At 44.8% G+C, this 25,600-nt stretch overlaps 1 protein-coding gene across 2 annotated transcripts in view; it reads right to left on the reverse strand.

Moving 5' to 3' along the window:
* The window catches only part of SEMA3C (semaphorin 3C), a 590,590-nt gene that overhangs the window by 215,974 nt on the left and 349,016 nt on the right, over window positions 1-25,600 (reverse strand). For both annotated transcript variants that reach the window (XM_085652883.1, XM_085652882.1), the window contains 2 exons: window positions 24,201-24,315; window positions 18,141-18,210 (listed from right to left, as the gene is read on the reverse strand). In XM_085652883.1, the coding sequence (XP_085509009.1) occupies window positions 18,141-18,210; window positions 24,201-24,315 (185 nt within the window). The remainder of the gene's footprint in view (window positions 1-18,140; window positions 18,211-24,200; window positions 24,316-25,600) is intronic.

Here is a 25,600-nt window from a genome sequence, read left to right on the forward strand (position 1 = left end):
GTTGAGGCAGTGGACACTGAGGCTTATCCCTTTACCGACAGAGAAGTGGAGCTCGTAATCAAGTCCCTGGTCCCCCTAAAAGCTGCTGGGCCTGATGGGATACCCGGTGACTTGTTACGTGCTAATCCTAAGCAATGGGGGAAGTTGGTTTCCACCCTATTGAATGCAATTATGGGGGGAGCATCTGTACCGGAATCCTGGAAAGGGGCGGAGGTTGTCCCGATATTCAAAAAGGGTTGTCGGGACAACCCCGCCAACTATAGGCCCATAAGCCTTATTGATTCATCCCAAAAGGTGGTAGGGAAGGTGATTCTGGGGAGAATCCTCCAATGGGTGGATGACAATAAGATTTTATCTGATTTCCAGGCTGGTTTTCGCTCTGGAACCGGGACTATCGATCAAGTCTTTAGACTGGCGCTCCTGTATTGGAAGGTGGTGGTGCTGGGCAAGGGCAGTCTTTATTTGGCCTTCATTGACCTCAAGACTGCCTTTGACCTGGTACCTAGAGAGGAACTGTGGAGGGTCTTGCAGGGTTTGGGGTTGCCGTCCTATATCCTATCACTCCTGATAAAACTACATACAGACAATTATGCACAGGTCCGGTGGGGTAAGAATGGGGAGAAAACTGATAGAATTCCTGTAAGTAGGGGTGTCCGCCAGGGATGTGTGTTAGCTCCCACCCTATTCTCTCTTTCTGTGAATGGGGTGGTTGAGCATTTGCTTCAAGAACCTGCTGATGCACCGTCCCTGGCGGGCACTCGGATCCCTACACTGCTTTTTGCAGATGATACCCTCCTTATTGCAAAGACCCCCCAGGGCCTCCAAAAACTTCTTAATCGCTTTCAGGAGTTTTGTTCCCTTAGGGGATTGGTGATCAATGTCGATAAGACCAAATATTTGATCATGAATCCCCCTGGGAAACTGGGGCGCCTTCCCGTGTTGAACTCTGCCTACCTGGAGAGGGTATCAGAGTTTGATTACCTGGTAATCCGCCTTAGCGACTCTATGTGTTGGACTCCGCACATCAACAAGATGCTTCTTAATCACAAAAGGGTGGGTGGTGCCTTGCTTAAGGAACATCGTACTTCCACAAAACAATTTATTGCCCCAGTTGTGGAGATTTATAAAGCTAGAGGGGTTAGTGCTGCCTTGTATGGGGCAGAGTTGTGGGGCATAGGCAATCTTGACGTGCTTGCAAAATCGGAGAGCAAATTTTAGAAAGATCTGATGGCTCTCCCTTCGAGTACACCCACAGTTCCAGTTTTGCTGGACTTAGGCTGTAGATCAATTGCGGATCAAGCTCGACCACGACCCTTGCTCTTGTGGGCCCCCTTGTGGAGGGTCCCTGAACTAGCCTCCTATGCGGAGGGACTGTCCGAGGTGATGTCTATGGGGGGCTGGTGTAAGATTAAATGGTTGAGGGACGTTAAACATCTTTTGGGGGAGTTGGGCTTAGGTGAAGCTTGGGCTACTCGATCTGCCCCTCCCAAAGCCACTCTAAAGAAATTGTATTGGGACTGGGTTTCGTTTAAACTTACTGTTGATCCACGCCAATGCAAGTCAACTGTAGCCTTTTGAGGATTAAAGACGTGGTAGCTTACGAACCATATCTCGATATGATTTCTATTCCTTTTGATAGGGCCTTATATTTTAAATTCAGAGTAGGGATCCTACCTGTAGGTGATTTGATATCCCGGTGGAAATTGTCCCCCCAGCCCTCCCCCTTTTGTGCCCTCTGCTCCACGCGGGTCGAGATAGTGGCACATATTCTTTTTGAATGCCCTGATCATTGCTCTCCCAGGAGGTACTGGCTTAGACCACTTTGTAGACAGTTGAGAACTCGCAATCACGCAGTGGCCCTGCGTATTTTATTGTCCGACACATCCACTTTGGTGGTTTGTGCTGTGTCTAAATTTTTAAAGTGGTCCTGGTTGATTCGTGCAAAAAGGCTTTCTGTATCAATTTAATTCTGATGTGAACTGTACTAATTGTATTTATTAAGCATTGTTTTTATTGTCTTGTTGGAAAAGTGTTTTCCTTTTTCTGCTGTTTTTCTTAACTGTTGAACTGCTTTTAAGATATTTTATGTATCGAAATAAAGCCTATCAAAATCAAAATAATTCCTGCCAATCTCCAACAGTTCCCAGTTTTAAACAGTCCCATTGGACTGGGCCCTAATCAATCACAATCAGGTGCCTGGGAGAGAAGGCGCCTTGTGGGCTAGGTGCAGATCTAGAGGTACACCAGACGAGCCATATGTGGATGGGAAGGTGTCCCTTTATACCCCTGTCGACGGGGTCCTTAACGACTCCTTCACTCTGATGGTTGAGGCAGTGGACACTGAGGCTTATCCCTTTACCGACAGAGAAGTGGAGCTCGTAATCAAGTCCCTGGTCCCCCTAAAAGCTGCTGGGCCTGATGGGATACCCGGTGACTTGTTACGTGCTAATCCTAAGCAATGGGGGAAGTTGGTTTCCACCCTATTGAATGCAATTATGGGGGGAGCATCTGTACCGGAATCCTGGAAAGGGGCGGAGGTTGTCCCGATATTCAAAAAGGGTTGTCGGGACAACCCCGCCAACTATAGGCCCATAAGCCTTATTGATTCATCCCAAAAGGTGGTAGGGAAGGTGATTCTGGGGAGAATCCTCCAATGGGTGGATGACAATAAGATTTTATCTGATTTCCAGGCTGGTTTTCGCTCTGGAACCAGGACTATCGATCAAGTCTTTAGACTGGCGCTCCTGTATTGGAAGGTGGTGGTGCTGGGCAAGGGCAGTCTTTATTTGGCCTTCATTGACCTCAAGACTGCCTTTGACCTGGTACCTAGAGAGGAACTGTGGAGGGTCTTGCAGGGTTTGGGGTTGCCGTCCTATATCCTATCACTCCTGATAAAACTACATACAGACAATTATGCACAGGTCCGGTGGGGTAAGAATGGGGAGAAAACTGATAGAATTCCTGTAAGTAGGGGTGTCCGCCAGGGATGTGTGTTAGCTCCCACCCTATTCTCTCTTTCTGTGAATGGGGTGGTTGAGCATTTGCTTCAAGAACCTGCTGATGCACCGTCCCTGGCGGGCACTCGGATCCCTACACTGCTTTTTGCAGATGATACCCTCCTTATTGCAAAGACCCCCCAGGGCCTCCAAAAACTTCTTAATCGCTTTCAGGAGTTTTGTTCCCTTAGGGGATTGGTGATCAATGTCGATTAGACCAAATATTTGATCATGAATCCCCCTGGGAAACTGGGGCGCCTTCCCGTGTTGAACTCTGCCTACCTGGAGAGGGTATCAGAGTTTGATTACCTGGTAATCCGCCTTAGCGACTCTATGTGTTGGACTCCGCACATCAACAAGATGCTTCTTAATCACAAAAGGGTGGGTGGTGCCTTGCTCAAGGAACATCGTACTTCCACAAAACAATTTATTGCCCCAGTTGTGGAGATTTATAAAGCTAGAGGGGTTAGTGCTGCCTTGTATGGGGCAGAGTTGTGGGGCATAGGCAATCTTGACGTGCTTGCAAAATCGGAGAGCAAATTTTAGAAAGATCTGATGGCTCTCCCTTCGAGTACACCCACAGTTCCAGTTTTGCTGGACTTAGGCTGTAGATCAATTGCGGATCAAGCTCGACCACGACCCTTGCTCTTGTGGGCCCCCTTGTGGAGGGTCCCTGAACTAGCCTCCTATGCGGAGGGACTGTCCGAGGTGATGTCTATGGGGGGCTGGTGTAAGATTAAATGGTTGAGGGACGTTAAACATCTTTTGGGGGAGTTGGGCTTAGGTGAAGCTTGGGCTACTCGATCTGCCCCTCCCAAAGCCACTCTAAAGAAATTGTATTGGGACTGGGTTTCGTTTAAACTTACTGTTGATCCACGCCAATGCAAGTCAACTGTAGCCTTTTGAGGATTAAAGACGTGGTAGCTTACGAACCATATCTCGATATGATTTCTATTCCTTTTGATAGGGCCTTATATTTTAAATTCAGAGTAGGGATCCTACCTGTAGGTGATTTGATATCCCGGTGGAAATTGTCCCCCCAGCCCTCCCCCTTTTGTGCCCTCTGCTCCACGCGGGTCGAGATAGTGGCACATATTCTTTTTGAATGCCCTGATCATTGCTCTCCCAGGAGGTACTGGCTTAGACCACTTTGTAGACAGTTGAGAACTCGCAATCACGCAGTGGCACTGCGTATTTTATTGTCCGACACATCCACTTTGGTGGTTTGTGCTGTGTCTAAATTTTTAAAGTGGTCCTGGTTGATTCGTGCAAAAAGGCTTTCTGTATCAATTTAATTCTGATGTGAAATGTACTAATTGTATTTATTAAGCATTGTTTTTATTGTCTTGTTGGAAAAGTGTTTTCCTTTTTCTGCTGTTTTTCTTAACTGTTGAACTGCTTTTAAGATATTTTATGTATCGAAATAAAGCCTATCAAAATCAAAATAATTCCTGCCAATCTCCAACAGTTCCCAGTTTTAAACAGTCCCATTGGACTGGGCCCTAATCAATCACAATCAGGTGCCTGGGAGAGAAGGCGCCTTGTGGGCTAGGTGCAGATCTAGAGGTACACCAGACGAGCCATATGTGGATGGGAAGGTAAATTGCCATCCCATACCATTTCTAATTGATACTGGAGTTACTCATTCTACTGTGAGAACAGTAGGTGTCCTTAACCTACCTCTTTTGGGAAAAAATAGTCCAAGTCGTAGGCATCTCCAACAAACAGAGTATAACCCAATTTTTCTAAGGTCCCTGTTAATATAGGTTCCATGAAGATACCCACCATTTTGTAATATGTGAATCAAGTCCTGTAAATCTGTTGGCCAGAGATTTATTTTGCAAAATTAACTGTGTGATCTATCGCACAGTAGGCAGTGTTGAACTTCAGACACATGGTGAGACTGTAGACTTTAAGTTGAAATCATAAAAAGCAGGAGTTCGGTTGTTCCCAGTCCTAACCAAGGAAGACTTACCTCCTGACTTCAGATTTATGGTGAAAGAAGAAGCCTGAGATGTTTCAGGCAAAGATATTGGATTTATGAAAAAATTTGAGCCAGTAAAAATCACAGTGAGGCCTAACGCAGAGTATCCTCGAAAGCCTCAATATAATCTCACACCTGAAATTGTGGCAGGAATTGCACCTATCATCGAGACCATGCATTTTGAAGAAAGTGCTAGGAAGTACTTGCATCTCACTCGTGATTGGTTTGCAGAAAGATGAGAAGAAATGGAGGATTGTTCAGGACCTCACAAAGCCAAGACCTGAGAATCAAGATGTCCCCCTGGAAGATCCAAATATTACCTTGTTCGTGGAGAGCTCTTGTTTAAAAGATAGATAAGGAATTTTGAGAGCAGTATATTCTGTTTGCACCATATATGGTGTTGCGGAAGCCTCCTAATTGAAAAATGTAACTTCAGCACAGGTTTATGAACTGATTGCTTTCACCAGAGCATGCTATGTTTCCAATAATTTGAATGTCACCATTTCCATTGATAGTCAATATGTTTTTGGCGTTGTCCATGACTTTGGACATTTGTGGTCACAGAGGAGTTTCCTAATCTTTTTTGGATCTCCGATATGGAATGGAAGATATGTCATGGACTTTCTAGGAGTGCTGAAGCTGTCCATAAAGGACCAATGTTTTTCACAAAGCGATAGGATCCATTCCACCAGATATCGGAGTTCGGAGGCTAGGTACTGCCATCCCCCCTTCTTGTGTTGGTTGATAGAGTAGATGTTTATGAAGGCGGGGCTTCTTCCCATCCCAGATACATTTATTGATTTCCAATTGGCAGGAATAGAGAGAGTGTGTGGCAGCGAGGTCAAAGGGAGGGTCTGAAATAGATAGAGAATATGTGGCAGCATTGTCCTTTTAACTGCCCATCCATACCAGGTGGATATGACTCCATGTGGACAAATCTCCACATATTTGTGAAGGAAGAGCAGCATAATTGATTGCTATGGTCTTAGGAATAGCTCAAGCTATTCAGTTGCCCATTCAAAAGGGAACATAGAAAGCAAATGAGCTTTGTGGGGTGGGGTAATTGAGAGAATCAGGATCTGGGATTTCTGTTTACTTTAAATCATGAGACCTGAAGCTCCACTACAAGAGTGGGGAGTGAGGTAATCGGATCGGTGAGAGACAGGATTATTTTATCTGCATAAGGGCCGTTAAAGTGGTGGTTTTCTGCAAAGGGATTTCAGGAAACAGATGGGTTGGCTGTCAGCCGCTGTGCTAGGGGTTCCATGTAAAAGAAGTTCTAAAGGGGCCACCCCTGTCGTATACCCCGTTGGATAGGTAAGGGCAAGGATGTTACCCTACTGACCATCACTGATGCTCATGGAGCACCATAAATGCAGCGAGCCCATCTACAAAATGTATCGCTGAAGCCAAATCGTCATAGAGTTTCAGACAGGTAGGGCCAGTGGACCCTATCAAATGCCTTTTTGTCATCAATGGAGCTTTTCTCCCGGATCTTTGGGTCTTATCTAAGAGGTTCAGCAAGCGCTCAGTATTGCTGCAACACTGGCAGATGAGAATGAAACCTGCCCGGTCTGGTTCAATCAGGCCAAGCATTAGAGGGTTGAAGCAATGTGCGAAAATGCTAGTGAATCGTTTGGAATGTATGTTCAGAAGTGAGATATATCTATAGGACCCGCAAAGTTTCAGATCTTTACCTGGCTTCGGGATGACGGAGATTTTGGTTTCAAGCATGGTTTCAGTGAGGGAGGCAGTGTCAACAAAGGAATTGTAAAGGTGTGTGAGAAAAGGGGCCTGTTTCTGATAGAAGACCGTATAAAATTTTGGGGAGATGCCATTGGGCCTAGAGGATTTCAGCAGTTTTAAGCGAGGCAATGGCTGAGATCACTTCTTCTATCCGGATGGGCTTCTCTAGTCCCTTAGAGTCCCGATTCGAGAGGGTAGAGTGTGACATCATGTAAGTAACCCGCAAGATTAGCCCCAGGATCATCGGATGCAGCATACTAATTACTGCAGAACATCTGAAATGCCAACACAATTTGTGCATCAGTACATGCTTCAGTGGATGGGCCGATTTGGATCACCTTAACTGACTCAGAGTGGATTTTGGCCCAGGGACGGTGTGGCCACATCGACTGCTGTCCAGATAGAATTTATGTTTCAAGCGTGCCATTGCATATTCCGCCCTGTCGAGGTCAAAACGTTTGAGAAGTAGCCGTGCTTTTTCAAGTTACCTCCATACCCTGGGGGCCCCCGTCCTTTTGTGCACAGCCTTGAGTTCCAAGACTGTCCGTTCAAAACCCTGTCTCTTTTCTCTCTGGCGACAGTTATCTGCCACTGAGATAGCCAAGAGTTCCACCCTAACTATGAGCTTCAGAGCTTCCCAGAGGGAGACTAGAGACGTTTCACATGTATCATTATTGTGGAGATAATTTGCAATCACTTTGTGTAAAGAATCTACCGAGTCTGCAGTAGGGAATTTCTGAGGACCCAGCGGCATGTCCACGGCTGGCTGGAATCCAGGTCTAACATCAGGGACATGGAAGCATGGTCAGATAAGGACTGGGGAGTGATAGTTGCATCTGATACAAGTGCTTGGAAAGCTGGAGTTGCTAGGAAGTGGTCAATACGGGCATAGGTTATGTGTACTGCAGAGTAGTATTGCTAGTCTCTAGAGGAGGGGTGTAATAGATACAAGACATCTTGCAGACCGCAGTCAGCAAGCCAGCGTTGTCCCAAAGCTGAGAGGGCGCCAGTTTGGTGGGAGCGTTGACCTGAATGGTCCATGTCAGTGTTCATCACTATATTAATTTTGCTGCCGATCAGAATGGCAACATCGATGGAGCGGAGCACCAGTGTCAGAGCACTAATAATAAATGATTCTTGGTGTACATTGGGTGGATATACATTGGCAGGATTGAAGTATGAGCCTATAAGGCGTCCTCGGACCTCAGCCACTTTAAAAATGATTTCCCCATTGAAATTAATTGAAAAAGGATTCACTACCCCACCCTTTTTAGAGGGATCTGAGCTGGTGTGAGAACCATCAACACTGAATTCTAAGGACATCTTTGTAAATTAGGTGGGTTTCCTTTAAGAGGCATATGTCACTGCCCGATTGCTCCAGGATGGAAAGTACAGCTGCCTGCTAGTTGGGATTGTTAAGGTCTCGAACACTGAGGTTTGTCACCTTAAGCTATCACAATATAAAGATGAGAGATAAGGTGTTGGGGGTAATCCCAGATCACTGTGAGGGGGTAGGACATAGGGGAACAGTCTGTCAGCACACAGACCAAAGTAGTGTATCCTTAAATGCCACAAATAAACCTGAAAAGGAGAAGGAGTAAATAAAACAACAAGTAACAAACCCTAATAACCATCGGAGCAGAACCAAAACAGTGAATATCCATTGTTCATGCCAGGCAGCATGTGGAGCGTGGATCATAGGGGTCAGAGCAAACAATCAATTTGGCGTCAGCAGCTGGCTCCCCATAAGTATAGGCCATTTTAGAAATAGGGTGGCCCATATTGGTGGGAGACGCCCATGAAGTTACTGCAGGCCAAGCAAATTTCACAAGGCAGCATCCCCAGTGCTCGAGGAAAATCTGGCCAGCACCTCTTGTAGCTCCCAAGCTCGTTCCTCCTGCCTAAAGCTGGAGCGTTTCTTGACTCTGTTTACTCTTTGCCATGCCAACATCCGGGGCGGGTACCCCGAGCGGAGCCAGATGTAGATGGAGAGGAGGGGTCCTCCGGGAAGCCAAGTATGCAATGGGCATCTGTGAGTTATTTGATTTAGTGGAATTGACCTTCCCAACAAAAGACCAGTCTAAAGCGATTGCCCCTGCTGTAGGACACTTCCTTGGCTTGCAAATAATCGGTAACAGGTTTGAAATCTCTACGTCACTGTAGTGTGAGGAGGGAGAGGTCTTGAAAGAGGCAGATGGTGTGACCACGGAACTAAATAGGTTGCTTGACTCTCGGTCTCCGAAGAATGTCCTCTTTGGTCTGAAAGTCATGCACACATGCTAATGTATCCACAGGTTTGACATTAGGTCCACCTGAATGGCCAGCTTTGTTCACTCTGTCCAGCTGTAAGGATGCATCTTCTTCCCAGCCAAGGATATATCGGATGTCTGAGCCCTCTGAACATGTGAGGACCCCATGTAGGCGTATGTTGTTGCAGTCGGACTGATTTTTAAAATCCTCAACTTGGACCCTGCTCATGAAGGTAGATGATCCCCTGACGTAAATGTTCGACTTCTTTCCCGCATGGTGTCAGAATCCTCAAAGCAGGCAACCCGGTCCCCCACTGATGGCATCTTGTGTCACAATTCATTCAGGCCCTCGGTGAGGTCTTTCTTAAGATCTTGAATGTCTGTATTATGGAGTGGAAGAGGGAGGCCAGAAAGGCCCAGGTAACTGGGGCCTAGTCCAGATCAGAGGATCCCTCAGCATCATACTGTGACAGGGGCAGTGGATTAGGGGCAGAGTCTTTCACATGAGCTGGTGTGGTTTGGGTCAACATTTCTTTCACCGACTGGTCCCGTTCACTTTTAGCCCCAGCTATAGTAGAGGGCCTCACCTTGTGCCGGGGGCGCTATTGCTCCAGACGAAATTTGGGGTCTCCTCCCCAAAGTCCCTCCCTCAGCCAATATCCCCAGTGTGGCCGGAGAGAAGCTGGCCTGCAAGCATATGCGCAGCAATGATGGGTGCCGCGTCGTGAGGCAAAAGCAGGAAGGCAATTTGGAATGTCTGGAGGCCACGGGGTGAATCAGCGCAGATCGTATGGAGTATATTTCAAAACGTAGCTGAGGCAGATGGGGATCGCCTCTTCAGGGCCTGCTTACTGGGCAAAGCAAGGAAGGGCCATCCAGGTCGTAAAGCTGCCCTCCCCGCACCCATCAATCACAAACACTCACTGCCCACAGGGACCCCACTCAGCCCAACTTGCAGTCCGGGGGTCTCGAAAAGTAATCACATATCCAAGAGGTCCTTCCTACTGGGGGGAGACCCGGGGGCTTTCCCAGACCTCAAGGATGATGCAGCTCACCATAGGCGCTGTCTGCAAAGAGGGGCTTAAGTCCCCAGTACTACCTCCAAGACTAGGGTCCGGGGCTCTGTGGGGGGGCCAATAGACATCAGTCTGCTCCACTGCCAGTGGTTGTGCCGCCCTTCCCCAGATCCCTTAGGAAGGGAAATGTAGGAGCGTCTGAGGGGAGCTCACATGGGGCCAGCCATGAATGCATGTGCAGCTGCAGCCTCACCGTTGGGGTCTCCTCATACCTTGTGTCCAGTTGCTGCACAAATCTGCTGGAGCCGTGTAACTCTGGAAGCCTGCTTCATTATGGGTGCATTGGGCACAGCCCAGGTGAATTTGGCTCTCTGGTTGCACCTTGTGGTTATAGTGAAAGACGTGAGGCCCTTTGTGATACGGTAGAGATCAGGGGCCTGTGATCCCCTCCGATCTGCGAGGGACACCTCTGCAGTGGCGGTTCCCTCAGAGGGACTGGCGGTCTTCATAGGATCGGCAGCTCCAAGGAATACTCCGCCGCCCAATGTGGTCTGAGGCACAGCCACAATTGCTATTTGTGGAAGTTCAAGCACCCGTCATTTTGTTCATTTTGTAGTAAGCTGCATCTGCAGCTCCGGGAATCTCAGGTGCTCAAGATGTAGTCCACCTCTGAAACCGGGCTCTCCGCGCTTCAGGCACCCCATTTCGAGTCCAGCGGAACTCACCTGTCAATTGTGTGTCGGGGCCACCTCCACTAACCGCTGTTATCTGTGCAGGTAACGGAGGAGCGCAAAAGCGTGACCTACTCCGCCGTTGTCTTGGCTACGCCCATATATGCACTTTAAAATTTTTGAAAGTGTGTGAGTCCAAATTGATATGAACCATAGAAAACAGTAAAAATGAATGGCATGTCTTTATGGGTGGCAGAATGTTCTATGAAGGTTCAATGAAAGAAGCCTAACATGAGCGTACTGGAACAACAGGAACTGTAATGTGACCAACTCACAGGTGCCAAAGAAACATCCAGTTCCATTTTTAACCCTTCATTACAACAGAATCACTACCCCAAGTTGGTAATTTGGCACCCAGAATAACCGATGCCAGGAGGATTGGTAATTCAGGGGTGAAATTTTACCACAATATTACAAATATTGCCCTTTTACACTTCTCCAATTCAGGATCTTTTCCTGGGAAGAAAATCAGCCGATTTGACCTGGCCCCTTTGCTTCCAGAAACACCGCAAAAATACCACCAGAGAAATGGCCACATGTGGTATTAACACATTACTCAAAATTCCTCATTGGGATTGTAGCCAGAGTTCCTGGCCTAATCAGAAATTCTGAGGCATTTTATTTTCTTCCCATTAACCTCTTATGTTCTTCTCCTCACCTTCCCACAAGTTTCAGCATCCCGAAATCCAGAACCTGGCTGCAGCTAGCATGTGTTGCCAAAGAAATCTCACATAAATAGACACATATTTAAAAAAAATAATATATGTATATGTATATATATATATATATATATATATATATATATATGCCCAGTACACGGTTGTATGACTTTACAACGCATTTCGTTGTAACGCATGCCTTTACCACACATGCGTTATAGCGCGAATGCCATCACCACGCATATCCTTTACCACGAAAATTCCTTTTACACGCATACTTTTACAACGATTTTCGTTGTTAAACTATGCATGTAAATGGCATTTTCATGTTAAAGGATTTTCACCCTAAAAATGTTACTCTTAAATTACCCCTCCGCGACACCACCCCCTCATTCCTCCTTACCTTACCTTTCCTCTCCTTTCCTCTCCTTGATCTTCCGTGGTGACGTTTCCTCTTACGACGCTGATTGCCTCCACGACTTTTTCTTTATACTTCGGAAACAGGTGCATTTTTTTATCCCATGCTTTTTTTTTTTAGGGGGGAGACCCCTCAATCCCTCCCTTTTTTTTTTTTTTACTTTATGACACATGCCTTTACTACGTATTTCGTAGTAAAGGTATGCGTGGTAAAGGCTTTTCGTTGTAACCACGTACGCGTTGTAATGCATGCGTGGTTATGGCAATGCGTGGAAACGGCCGCGTTGTAGTGGCCGTTTCCCCCAGTACACTAGACAATGAGAGCAAATCATTGCTACTCGTGTTTAATTGCAAATTTGTGCTGTTTTCCAAGTAGCCTTCAAAATCTGAATTTCAGCTGCTTTTGGAATGTATCATAATCTTGCCAGCTACGTCTTAGAGTTGGGAAATGATGCATAGTATTTCAAACAGCCTGCAGCCACCCACCGTGAATACACATTATTCCTGTTTGTATCAGCTTGGCTGGGGCTCACCATTACAACGAGAAACAAAACAGGCACTTTAGTGTATGGAAGAAAACAACCACGGACAGCCTTGCCTTAGAATGGAAGTATACTTCAAAAGTTAGGCAAGGATAGCACATTCTGCAGAAATTGTGAGTAAGGGGAGACTTGCACACCATGCACATTAGAATGTTTGAAAATATTAGAGTTTCTGTAGAAGTAAATCACCAAAATAAAAGTATATTTAAAAACAAGCATTGGCATAGCCAATAGGTCTTGCATTTGGGACCTTATACGTGTTTAGCCATGCAACAGTTGATGTTGTTGCACCAAGGATATTGAGCTGGATGACTAAACACTTATAAGGTCCCAAAAGGCGAGACCTATTGGCTATGCCAATCCTTGTTTATGTTTACGATTTGTATATTTTAAGTGCAACATCAATTGCAGTATAATGTACAGTAGTCTAAACATATGAAATGTCTTGATTAATTGTGAGTTAGCATATTAGGTGTGGGCAGATATCTATCTGCATTGGACCGGCATATTTTACCATGAGTGACTGTTTCACATAGGATTATTGTACCCATAGAGCATGTAATAGGTGCAGGCAAACAGAATTAATATCATGAGAAAAATGTCACTATTGAGAAAAACAAAGTTGTGTCTGTTAATGCCCATTTGCATGATACTGCCGCATGCATATGTTTCGCTGATGTGTGTGAGCTATACATTTGTAGTAACTAGCAGATGTATGATTTTCCTCTCTGGGCTTTGTATATTGGGCTGAATATGAGGGAACATTTACTCAAACTACAAGTGTCGTCACTAATTTTCTCCTATTACATTGGCAAATACTTTGAAACATTTCTTCTAAGATCTTAAGATTTGGAACCACCCTCTTTTCTAATAGTTTTTGTGGAAAGTGGTGAAAGCTTTATAAGTGGCACATTCTACACACTGCAAAGGTATGTTTGTATGTATTTATTTATAGTAGGTTAAAGCAATTTAAAATGGAGGTGAGGACCCTCGCAAACGTGCATAAGTGGAACTGGCTAAGGTAACCTCGGTGAAACTCCTACACAGTGACCCAGACCTACACTTACATAGGCAGACACAGACCATTTTCTATTGCGATTTTGGATTTTCATATATCTATTGATTTCCCTTAATATGTGTATTCATTTATCACCTTAATTCCTTACAAAGGAAAACGCCTCTCTTATTTCTGAACTTAGTACTAAACGGAACAATTGCCAGAAACCGGGATTACATGCTTATTGACGGAATATTATTAAGTGGTGTATATTTTCTGTCAGTAATCTGTACTTAAAATAGGAAATGTGGCACAGCGAAGGCTGCAAATTGTTTATTTATTTAGTTACTACTTATATGGCAAAGCCCTTTTCAAAAGTGAAAACACGGTAAGTTACTTTTTCACGAGGACTGTTGGCAAAAAGACTCTTTTTCACAAAGACGTGTAAAGAGCTCAGAATAGGTAACGAGCATACGTTTTATGGGCTAGAGTCCAAGGAGTAATTCTGAAGAAGTGTAACAGTAAGAGGCAGTACTGATAAACGATATTTCCCATAAATGCTAGTTTTTCATTTTTAGTGACTACACGCCTGGTGCACACATATCTCGTTCTCGTTTTCATTAAGTATCACATATACTACTGATCCACGTGACTAGAAGATGCCCTACATGCCCATGTTTCTCCATTGCATCCTGGGATGACTGTCATATGCAAGCGGTGTTCACCATTATGCAATTGATGGCAAAAGTTATTTCAAGAATCCCCACAGTTAGCGAGGATGGGCACAATTTTGCCAACTATAGACAAGGGTGCGACAGGATGCTAAGGACCGCCAGCTTTATACCGGAAGTCATATACCATCATGCTGATGACGCCCAAAATATGCCAAGGATGGCGCCATTTTGTCAGGGCTGGTCTTCACCATACAAAGGAGACCCCAGTATGCCAAGTACAGACAATTATGCTAAGCACAGCATTGCATGAAAAAGACTCATAAAGTCGGCTCCCAGCTCAATTATGAAAACAAATTTTTTTTGATGGTCTCGTTTCCTGTAATAATAAAGCTGTTGATAATGATGACATTTTACATAGAAAGGCAAATTGGCAGAGTGAGGAAGCGAGAACAAACGCTCGCGCTGCAGGAACCAGTTGTGAAAGCAGAGGGGCCACTGGTAGCTGGGAGTAGAAAAGATGTACACGGGATGGAGGAAAATGAGTGCAGTGTGCAAGAGGGCTTTTTTATTGAGGCTTCTACAAGTTACACACTAGCTCTCACTTTCCCCAGCAGCTGATTACGTGGCAGGTCGGCGGCGAAAGTAAAAGCGCCGCGTTTGGAGCAAAAGTGCATCAGGGCCATCGCGAACGCCATCTGTTTACAATTAACGCGACCGCGAGACGGCGGGTGCGATAATTGGAAACAGACAGCCGCGGCTGGTGCAGTTAAGCGCGGTAGGGCGCGTGGAAGGGGGGGAGTCGACAGACATCGGAATAGGGAAAATTACATAATTAAATAAATAAATACATTCGATAGTCTGTCGACATCCCCCCGTCCCGCCGCGCTTACCTGCACCGACTGCCGCTGGAAACAGATGGCACCACTGCTCGCTCACGAGACACATAGGCTATGGGAGGAGACATTTAAAGATAAGGCGGGACATACTCGAGCCTTTGGCCATTTGCGTGCTTTCTTTTGTGGAAGCCTTACGCAAATGGCCAATCAAAAGCTTCGCACTAAAAAAAAAAAACACGAGCAAAGCTGTGGGAGTTGGAAGTCCCTACAATAAGGCTCACAGGGCAGCGCATGCGCGCTGGTTCAGGCGAGACCTGAAAAGGAAAATGCTGAGGTCGTGATTGAAGTCCTGCTGAAAGAAAACATCTAAGATGATAAAGAACATGACTCTTACAACAGGATCCCAACAAGCATTATTTCTTAAAGGCAGGACCTTTCAAGGATAAACAGTAAACTACATGCAACAGTGTGTAGCTTTATAAGCAAGGGAATGTGCACACCAGTGGCAATGATGCGTGAGGCCACAGAACAGCAAATAGATCCATGTCCAAACAGCAAGTCTGCCTCCTAGTCTTGAAAGAAACCAGATGAATGTCTCTCAAAAAGTTATTTTTTGTGTGACATTGAACCTTTTCAAGCAGGGAACTAAATGGCTAAAAATGTACAATATGAAAAGGATACAGAAGAAGGAACCTATGTAAAAAAGGACTGAAAGGTAAATTAAGTTTGGGGTGGCCGGAACTTGTGACGTTTCACTCTGTGGAATTCTGAAGAGTTACATAAAAACTCTGCGAGATTCTGCTGAGTTCCATCAACAGGCGGAAAATATGCACGTACTGCTGCTTGCGCTGCAATTTATCACCAGGAGTGCAAGCGGCACTGAAAAATCTGTGTAAATGTCACCATGCAGTACACAAGAGGGCACGGCCATTCAAGGTGATTTTGGTGCCGCTCAAAGAGAAAATCTACTCGAACGGCATCAAATCTACTCAAGAAGCAACCCTGTGATTCATGGGTAGAAGGAAATATTCTGCCTACCCTAAATGAAATAAGACAGTAGGCTGCAGCTCAGGAGATCACCTTGATTAATCAGCTATGAGAGACTTCCACAATATTGCCAAGGACACACTTGCACCTCATTTTCTAAACTCAGTCTAAATGCAAAATGTCAAGCCATCATGAACTTGTGGCAACACGTCGGTGTCCCTGTCTCCATCTATTGTCTGTGGCCTGTGGTTGTTGATGTGGAACGGGTTTTGCATTTCAGTACAGAACTCATGGACAGATGCTTGCCACTGCTCCCATGTAGTCATGATAATGAAAATGGTCACTTTTGTTGACTTGTGTGGCACTAAGCCCATAGGCCTGAACTGTATCATAAATCACTTAAAAAAAAAATCACTACCTGTGTGGGTTAATTTTTAGTGCCTCGGTAAATCTGATGGAGCTGGCAACAAAAGTTATTGTGCCCATGTCTAGGTTTCACCTGTGGACTTCTGCTTCTAAAAGTAGCAGAAATCTACAGGTAAATCACCGGTGGATAGGAGAAATCAACATGGAGACACCGAACCCCTGGTGTTGACACATAGGTTTGGGGGACTGATATCGGGCAGAAATAGGCCTGACTTGTAATCTGGTCCTAATTCATGAACATTCACCTCAGTTTGAACATTAAAGATTTACATTTCTTAGTCTATCTATGCTGGCTTAATTTCTTAATATACTGTACTAACCAACTGGTGAGTCACAATCGTGTGATCTAATGTAGATCATGATATGGAACATAGTAAGAAAGAGTCACTACTTCAAAAATGTCAAAAGTGTCAAAAAAGTCCATTGAATGTTTTAAATAAAATGTGAGCGTTTTACAGCGGCATTATACCTTTGTTTCAGTAAACTATGTAACGCTGAATTTTAATGCAATCTGTAATATTACTATAAGTAAATTGCATTTAAACTTTTGGATTGTTTTAAACTAAAGTGTTAATCAAATCAACTTTGTGTTTGATAACCTAACCATCAACCTGTGTGATCTAAGTGAGCAAACATATAACTTGTGTTTGCTACTAGAGTCTGCTTAACGAAAATGGGGCTTTCTATTTACTCTGATTAATTTCTAAATGGGGATTATTTTAATTAAACGAATGTCAGTGAGCCTTTAGCTCCTTCCTTGAATTACATTCATATTTATTTCAATTTACTGGATATATCACATAGCACATCTGCAAAGAAGTAGGATTAAGGAGTATGCAGAAACTCTGTGTTGGATAGTTATGAGTGTGCCCGGCCTGAACAACCAGAAGAGAATGGGCGGAGGGCAGCCTGATGGAAGATTGACTGCATCTTGAGAAAGTGTTAGAAGATTTTTGGGTGGTCGGATGTGCTAAGTTTGCAATCAAGGGTAGCGTTAAGGGGAGGCTAGGCAGATGTTCTATGCAAGGAAAGGCACAAACATGGTCATATTTCAATACAATATAATTTGATATTTTTGTAAAATATATTATAATTATCATTGCAATGAGAAAACATGTGTAGTAGGTTTGAATAGTAAAGCATGGGGCAAGTTCAGCAGAGTGTTATTAACTCATGGCAATGTTGCCCTATGGCCGCTAATCCTGCATCTTTTAAAGAACATTTAATCCATGTATGCAATGAAGATAAAGAAATATGCACCACCCTGGTGTGGCAATAGAGGGTTTGATAAGAATGTCCTCAGGTCTTATCATATATTTTCCAACTACACAAAGATATCAGATGAGAATCGGTGATTACGTTCTAGCTTTACATTGCACATTGGTAGCTAGGGATAAAGGGGCTTGTTTGTATGAACGGCTCCTGCTGACTCCCACACTCAGGTTCATATCACCAGTGCCATGGCCTCAGTTCACCTCGCTGGAGTGCACTAATACCACCACAAGGCCTCTTGCAAGAGCTATAAACTAAACAGCTTGTTGTGCTCAGTATAACATTCAGAACAGGGTGAAAGCAATGCTAATGCCTTTTACCGGAAGTGGAAGCTAAGAAATGTCATATCATGTCAAAAAACACAATAGTCCTTTGTAGTAGCATTCGCGGTCAAATGAAAATACTTTCTGGTTATTTCGGAAAGAGTTGACACGTGTGATAAGAACCCACCGTGACCTGATGTTGTAAGAAAAAAACAGTTCCCCTTTCATTTTAGCAGGAAAGTGAAAGTTCCTCCTGAGATAAACAGATGTGATTCTGTTTATATTGGCAAAATATACAAATACAACCTGACATTTCCCACTGTTAGTCAATATTTAAAAGCATACCTTGAAGTTGTGAATACTCCATACACCAATGTAGTCCTGGGGTTGTCTGTTTCTAAGAAAAATACATCCTCTGGTGGAAAAAAAAACCATAAAATCAACTCATAGTGCATTTATTAACGTTTGAAAAAAGTATATATACATACACAACATTTTATCACCAAATCTTACGTAATTCAAAAGCTCATTTTAAGGAACTCTTATGACTCATGCTCTAAATAGCTGCCTGTAATGTACTAACATATGTTTGTGGGTGTGGTCCATGGTCACTCGGGCAGGCTTGGGAAGGTTTGCTTTCACGTCCTTACTGGCCACATCTCCCATTGAAAAATCCAAGGCTCTGCCTCCATTGTGTTCAACTGCAGCCATCAATGGTTTACACCAGTGATTTCAATGAGTCCATGATAACTTCCTTAAGGGTTTTCAAAGAACGAGGTGGATATTCTCCAAGAGAGCGTGTCCACTGTTGTCGAGTTGATCTATTAGAATCGTAAACTGCCTTGTTAACTAATTCCGCTTCTTACAGAGATGTCTAGTGGGGACATGGATTCCTTGACATCTGCTAAGACAACTGTTGATAAAGGCAGACTGTACAGTTTAAGACCTGTTGATCTGAATGCTCTGCTGTTTAATGGTGCTGTGTGGCTGTTAAAGGTCCCAATGAGCACCTTGTGCTGATGGCAGAAATCAGAAGACCCCATGGCTCGGGAATGTTTACTTATAACAGCCCTTGAAGATGACTTTTAAAAGCTGGCAAAACGTGGGGTGGGCACTGTTGCTCACCATGGATCTATATTGTACTGAGCTATTTTCATTGTGGGATAGGTATAAAGAACATTTTGTTTGGTACTTCATGGGGATCACCAAATAGACCGCAATACACTGGCCCATAGGTGACGACATGGGAGTGTATCACTGCCAATAGGTCTACAAAGTGGATATCTGCATGCCCCAATGCTTGCACTGACACCAGAACGTTCATCAACTTGTTCTGCTGTGCAACCTCACAATTGTAGAAATGGGTTTCCCAAGTATTTTAGCCTGTCTCTTAGCTGAGCTTCACCTGGTGGCAGTTGCAGGACACCTGTACCTAGGGACTTGTCTGATTAATCCTTCTGATCGTCAGTTGTCTTTGGGCAGTCAGAGAGTGCCCAGCAATGCCAAAGAAACACTGAATCTTAATCAATACCAAGCAACCTTGTATATTGCCTTTGAAATACCTATATTTAATTGGAGTACGATTTTGCATAGACATCAGGGCAGCGTTTCTTTTGATGAACAGGATTCAAGTCTTGCAGGAACATCTGCCTAATTGCAGGCATAGGATGCCAGAATATGGTCTCAGCTATGAGCACAACTGCACAATGTGGAAGAGGTCTTCTTTCTTACTCAATGGAAAAGATTGTACATGGAGGCTTATTTTGCATAATTGAAGATTAGAGTTAAGGGATTTATAACTGTTGATTCAGGTGAGATAGAGTGAGGGCCATGCTGTAGGGATGACGAAATAGTGGAAACTTAGAAAGGAGACTAGCACTGAAACCTCCTTCTCAAATACAATCAACATGAATATCAATTCAGCAGGTTAAAGTTGATACTAGAAGATTATTGGGAAGCTGGGTGCCAGGTCTTTAGACAGGCGAACAAGGCAAATGGCCCTGCAGAGGGCCTTTCTTTCCTTCCTGGACTAGATGAAAAAACACAATATATAATGTGCACAAACAATGCGTTGAGCTAAACATTTATCAACTTGAGCCAAGTCCATGTTGTTATTGGTGGCCCAGAGTACACAGCAGTCAAACAAGTATCTTGTTTCCCTTGTGGTGGTGCATGGTGCAGATAAAAGAAGTGGCTAGTCAGACTGCAGATAAGATGAGTCTGAGCTTTACCCTTTCACAGGACTTTGGACTAGAGGTTCTGTAGCAAAATCTGTCTGCAATTTGGGGGCCTAGCATTGGGCCTGTTTGTTTCTGAGAACAGTAATGTCCTCCCTTTCCTCTGCTTCTAAGCCCCCTTAACCGTTAGTCCATAGGCTGAATATGCAGACGCTCAATTTAATCATCGGTCTGCTTTATTTGGTACCTGGGATGGATTAGTGGTTGCTATTTGCACGGCACTATTGCCTGCATATGGGCTATTCCATTCCTTGCAGCCAGAATAGGGATGTTGGATAAAGATTCCTCTTTGAATTTAAAATAAAAAGAGAGTGTTGCAACAAAAGTCATAGGGTTTTATCACCAACTGTGGTAGCATTGTTTTGCTGAAACAATTGTGAATATAACTGAACACATTAGTGCATTATCCCTGCTCTGAACCGGACATTGCAATCGCCATCCCCGACGGCTGCAAGATCACCAGCAAGTACCACCCCGACTACCCAGGACGAGGCATCGCCATCGTCCACAAAAGCATGCTCTGACTAACCACGCACTCCAATGACCCCACGGCAAACATGTAACACCTTCACTTCCAGATCGGACCAAACCCAACACCACTCTCCGCAGCACTCTCATCTACAGGCTCCCTGGCCCCGACCCACTTTCACCGACTCCAACTTCCACCTTCACAACCCCAGTGACCAAAACACCGCCTCCCTCCTGGAGAACCTTGCCAACATCGGACTTAAGCAGCTAGTCACCGCACCGACCCACACAGCCAGACACACGCTCGACCCCGCCTTCTCCGCCAGCGAGAACATCAGCTACAGCCACACCACCGAACTCCCTTGGACCAGCCATCACTACGTACACCTTGCCTTCGACATACCCACCGCACACCACCATCCCCATTGACTACCCAACCGCAGCTGGACTAAGCCCACCGAAGCAATCTTTTTCAACTGCCTCAGCACAACCACTCAACCAAAGCCCATGAATGGCAACACCACAGCACGCAACCGCCACCGATAAATCTTCAACTGCGCCAATACCCTGGCACCCCTCAAGAGAAGATCAGGCAAACAATAATCCAAAGGGGTCAGCTGGTTCACTAGTGTCCTCCACAAATCTAGACACACCTGCAGACCTCTCGAGAAGAAATAGAGGAGCAACAAAACTCTGGAGACTAACGCAACCTTCACATCTGCCCTCAACACACACCACCTCCTCCTCAAAACCACTAGGAAAACAGCCATTTGGGACAGAATCAACACAAACTCACACAACAGCAAATAACTCTTCACCATCATCAAGGAGTTTGCCAGGCCCAACAGTGAGACCTCAGACGTTTTCCCCTCCCAAGACCTCTGCAACAAACTTGGCACCTTCTTCCACCACAGGATCAAGAAGATCTACGACAGTTTCAACACCCTAGACCAGGCCGCCACACCCCCTTCTATCACAGACAACCAAGCCACCCCTCAACAGACCATGCTCATCTGTACCCCGCTCATTGCAGAGGACACGGTCAAGACAATGAAGAACATCCACTCAGGGGCCGACGGACCCATGCCATTACTACATCTTCCACAGAGCAGCCCCCGCCATCGCCCCTCAGCTCCACCGTATCATCAACTGCTCCATCGGAACCCTCACCTTCCTCGATGACTGGAAACATGCCGAGATCAACACCCTACTGAAGAAGCCATCTGCAGACCAAACAGACCTCAAGAACTTCAGATCGATCTCCTTCCTCCCCTTCCCAGCCAAGGTCATAGAGAAGGCCAACAACGCCCATCTCTCTGACTTAATCGAGACAAAAGCAAGTCCTGTACACCTCCCAATCCAGTTTCCGAACCAACCGCAGCACAGTGACTGCACTCCTCGCTGCCACAGATGACATCTGCTCCCTCCGCGATCTGGATGAGACAGCAGCCCTCATCCTACTATACCTCTCGGCTGCCTTCAACACCATTTCCTACCACACCCTAATCACCAGACTCCATGGCGTCGGCATCCGCGACAGGGCTCTGGACTGGATCCACTCCTTCCTCACCGGCCGGACCCAGTGAGTCAGACTACCACCGTTCCTCCCAGAACCCATGGAGATCACCTGTAGAGTCCACCAGGTCTCCTCCCTAAGCCTTTTCAATCGCAATATGGCCCCCATCACAGTCATTGTCGAAGACACCCAGCTGATTCTCTCCCTGACCAATGAACCCTTTACCGCCAGAACCAACTTTCACAGCGGAATGAAGGCTGTCGCAACATGGATGAAAGACAGCTGCCTAAAGCTGAACTCAGACAAGACCGTAGTCCTCATCCTGGTAACCATTGCGTCAGCCTGGGACGACTCCTGGTGGTCAGCTGCTCTGGGTGGTCCCTCCACCCCAACGGACCACGCACACAACAGTGGCATCATGCTAGACTCTTCAGTCAAGATGGACCGCCAAATCAACGCAGTTTCCTCAGCCTGGTTCCACATACTCCACCTGTTCTGTCAGACTTTCAGATGGATCACCACGGAATCCAGAAGGACGGTCACCCACATACTCATCACCAGCACACTCAACTATGGCAACTCACTCTATTCTGATGCCACCCAGAAACAGCTCAATAAACTACAGTACATCCAAAACGCTGCAGCTAGACAGGTCCTCGACATCCCCTGCCACAGCCACATCACGCAACACCTCCGATAACTCCACTGGCTTCCAGTCAACAAAAGAGTCACTTTCAAGCTCCTTACTCACGACTACAAAGCCCTACATAATGAAGGACCAGCATACCTGAACCACTGCCTCACATCTTCACATTCCACTTACCCACCAGACAATTCGATCCGCCCAACTCGCCCTAGCCGCAATCCCCAGGATTCACAAGACCAGAAATGGAGGAAGATTGTTCTCCTACCTCACCACCATGACATGGAACTCCCTACCCCTGCACCTCAGGAAATCAGCGTCACTGACCCAATTCAGAAGGGACCTCAAGATCTGGCTCTTCGAATGATCCTCCACCCAGTCCGACCAGCAGCCCTCCACCCCCAGCACCTTGAGACCCTCACGGGTGAATAGCAGCACTTTATAAGCCCCTGGTTGATTGATTGATCAAAGAAAATAAGGAACAGAAAGAGGAAATGTGAAAAGTTAGCAATGTTTACATTACTTAATAGTAATTCTCATTCTGATAAGTCAACTAACTCATTCTCACCTCATTCCTTCAGTCTACTTTGGCACCATGAATACATACTACACATGAACCTCTGAGAAAAAGGTTCACAGGCGTGCAAAAACATGGGCTTTAATAGAAATACATCAAATGATTCATGTAGCACTAGTAATACGCATATTCTGATATAAAATTCAGATCTGCAGACCCCTCATGGTGTAGGGCCCTAGCTCTAGAGTCCTTTGATCAGTCACTAATGACCTCACAGAAATACCTACTCTTTTAGGAATTTCTTCGAATCAACACTCTACAGACAATCTTCCAAATTGTAGCAACCTATTTCCGGCTACCTACCTCATCTAAATGGGGCCACATTTCAAACGCCATACACCTGACCTTGTTCCCCCACATGAGCAATCTGTGGTACAATGGCAGCCTCTTTTAGCCACCACTGTCCCCATATTAAAAGCAATCTACCCTGACTACATAACACGACTTACTATACTAACCCCTTGTCCTGCCATCAGAACACTTACATTAAAACAACATATGTGTCTGTATGATTTGAATGCTAGAAGACATTGGTTTAGCTGAAGCCCCAACAAGTTCACATTTGAAAATATACCTATTATTGCTTTGTTGTGGAACTGGCGTTCTTACTGAGTCAAACTTTGCTTTTCCGCACAAATATTTTTGCTGAAATAAGTATACAGTAAAAGATACTGACAAAGAAAGACTGTATAATTAACACATTTCAGAGCATAGATAGTAAATACATCTTATCCACCTTTCTATCACTGGGTCTGATACTAGCTACTACCTTAGGAACTGTCCTTGAAGCCGAAGAGCAGTAGACCCATTCTAATGACTTTCAGGGAGCTGGAGATGGTGGTCGATGGAGCCTTCTATGGCATCAATGAAACCACTAAAGCACACAATATGGTATTTCAATTAAACGAAGTGCAATTAAAAACTGTGTTCATGAAGGAAAACAATGTTTGAAACTTAATCTTACCTAACTCATCAAAGTGAGTCTCGGTTCCATCGTCTTCCATCACTGAGCACACCAGTTGTGCCTTCAAAAATGTGGTCCATTTATTGACAAGACTGCGCTGGCCACCAATGTCATTCTAAAAAATTAGGCAGAGTGTCAGAAAAAGAACAAGCAATGCTCTTCATCATTATTCACATTGCTTTAAACAGATACTTAACAAGGATGTAAAGTGACTCTGTTTAGCTGGCCTTAATCCTGATTTTCCTTAAAACGTATATCCATCATTTGAAAGGCCCTTTTAAACCCAAAGACTGCTTTCAATGTCATATGTAGAAGCCTCCTTTTTCAACCTTAGCCGAAATCGTCATTTTTATGGGTCAGCCAATGATAATTGGCACACTCTGATCTAATTAAAGTTTACCATTAATTCCACTTGATCCTTTTGAGGTCCATGACAAGGGTGCCGTTTTGGGCCATTGCTTTTTAATTGATCAATTGTTAACATAAGTGTGAGTGATTAATTATTCTTTACTTTGCAAAATGTGAAGTATTTATCTCGTGGATGAATAGTTCAGCTACAGCCTTCCAATCATTCTAGAATTCCTGTCACAGGTGGGTGTAAAACAAACTCTCCTTTTCTGCATGGTCACCCCAGGTGTTTTATTCATTTCTGGATCCTATTTTACTGGTTTATAAACTTTGCACACTTTACTGCTCCTGAAGTGCATTAAAGTGCCTGTGTTCCCCCTTTGAACCTGGCTAAGTTGGCTTGCCCTGATGGACATCTTTAACTTGCCCATACGTCCCTTGTATATGGTGTAGAAAATACACCCAGGGCCTTGAAGTTAAATGCCACCTGTGGATTATAGCACCTGTGCCATCCACAGAGTGAACCTGTAAAACATGGCTTCTTGCTAAAAACCTGCTGCCAAGCCTGTAAAAATAGCCTTTTGACAGACAAGAACCTCGGCTTTTAAATATTATTATGTCAACCCTAAGTACACCTTGTTGGCCACAGAGTAAGGTGCCGGATATTTTGAAATTGCAGCTTATGCAAAATAAAGGTTAGCATGTTCCTCTAGTGACTAGCCGCCAAAAGCTTGCTTCTCTGGCTGGGCTGTAACTGGATCCTCGAAAATGTGAAATTACATATTATAAACCTTTTCTCCAACATGTGACAGGAAACAGCTACAAAGTTCATTCAAAGTCTATTTGTAATAATTATAAAAAGTCCAATTTAATGGTAACGTTTTATTTTTAATAAATATTTAGGAAAAGCAACATTTAGAAAGTTACTGTTTACTTTCCGGACTCTCCAGTAGACTAATAAGCATTAACTTACTGACAGCTTGCCTGCCAGTGATTGACCCTTATAAGGTTTGAAAACTGCTCCCAGAGCAGAAACTACAACCTGGGTGTGA

Source organism: Triturus cristatus, chromosome 4_1 (assembly GCF_964204655.1).
Source record: "Triturus cristatus chromosome 4_1, aTriCri1.1, whole genome shotgun sequence".
In the NCBI taxonomy this organism is placed as follows: domain Eukaryota; kingdom Metazoa; phylum Chordata; class Amphibia; order Caudata; family Salamandridae; genus Triturus; species Triturus cristatus.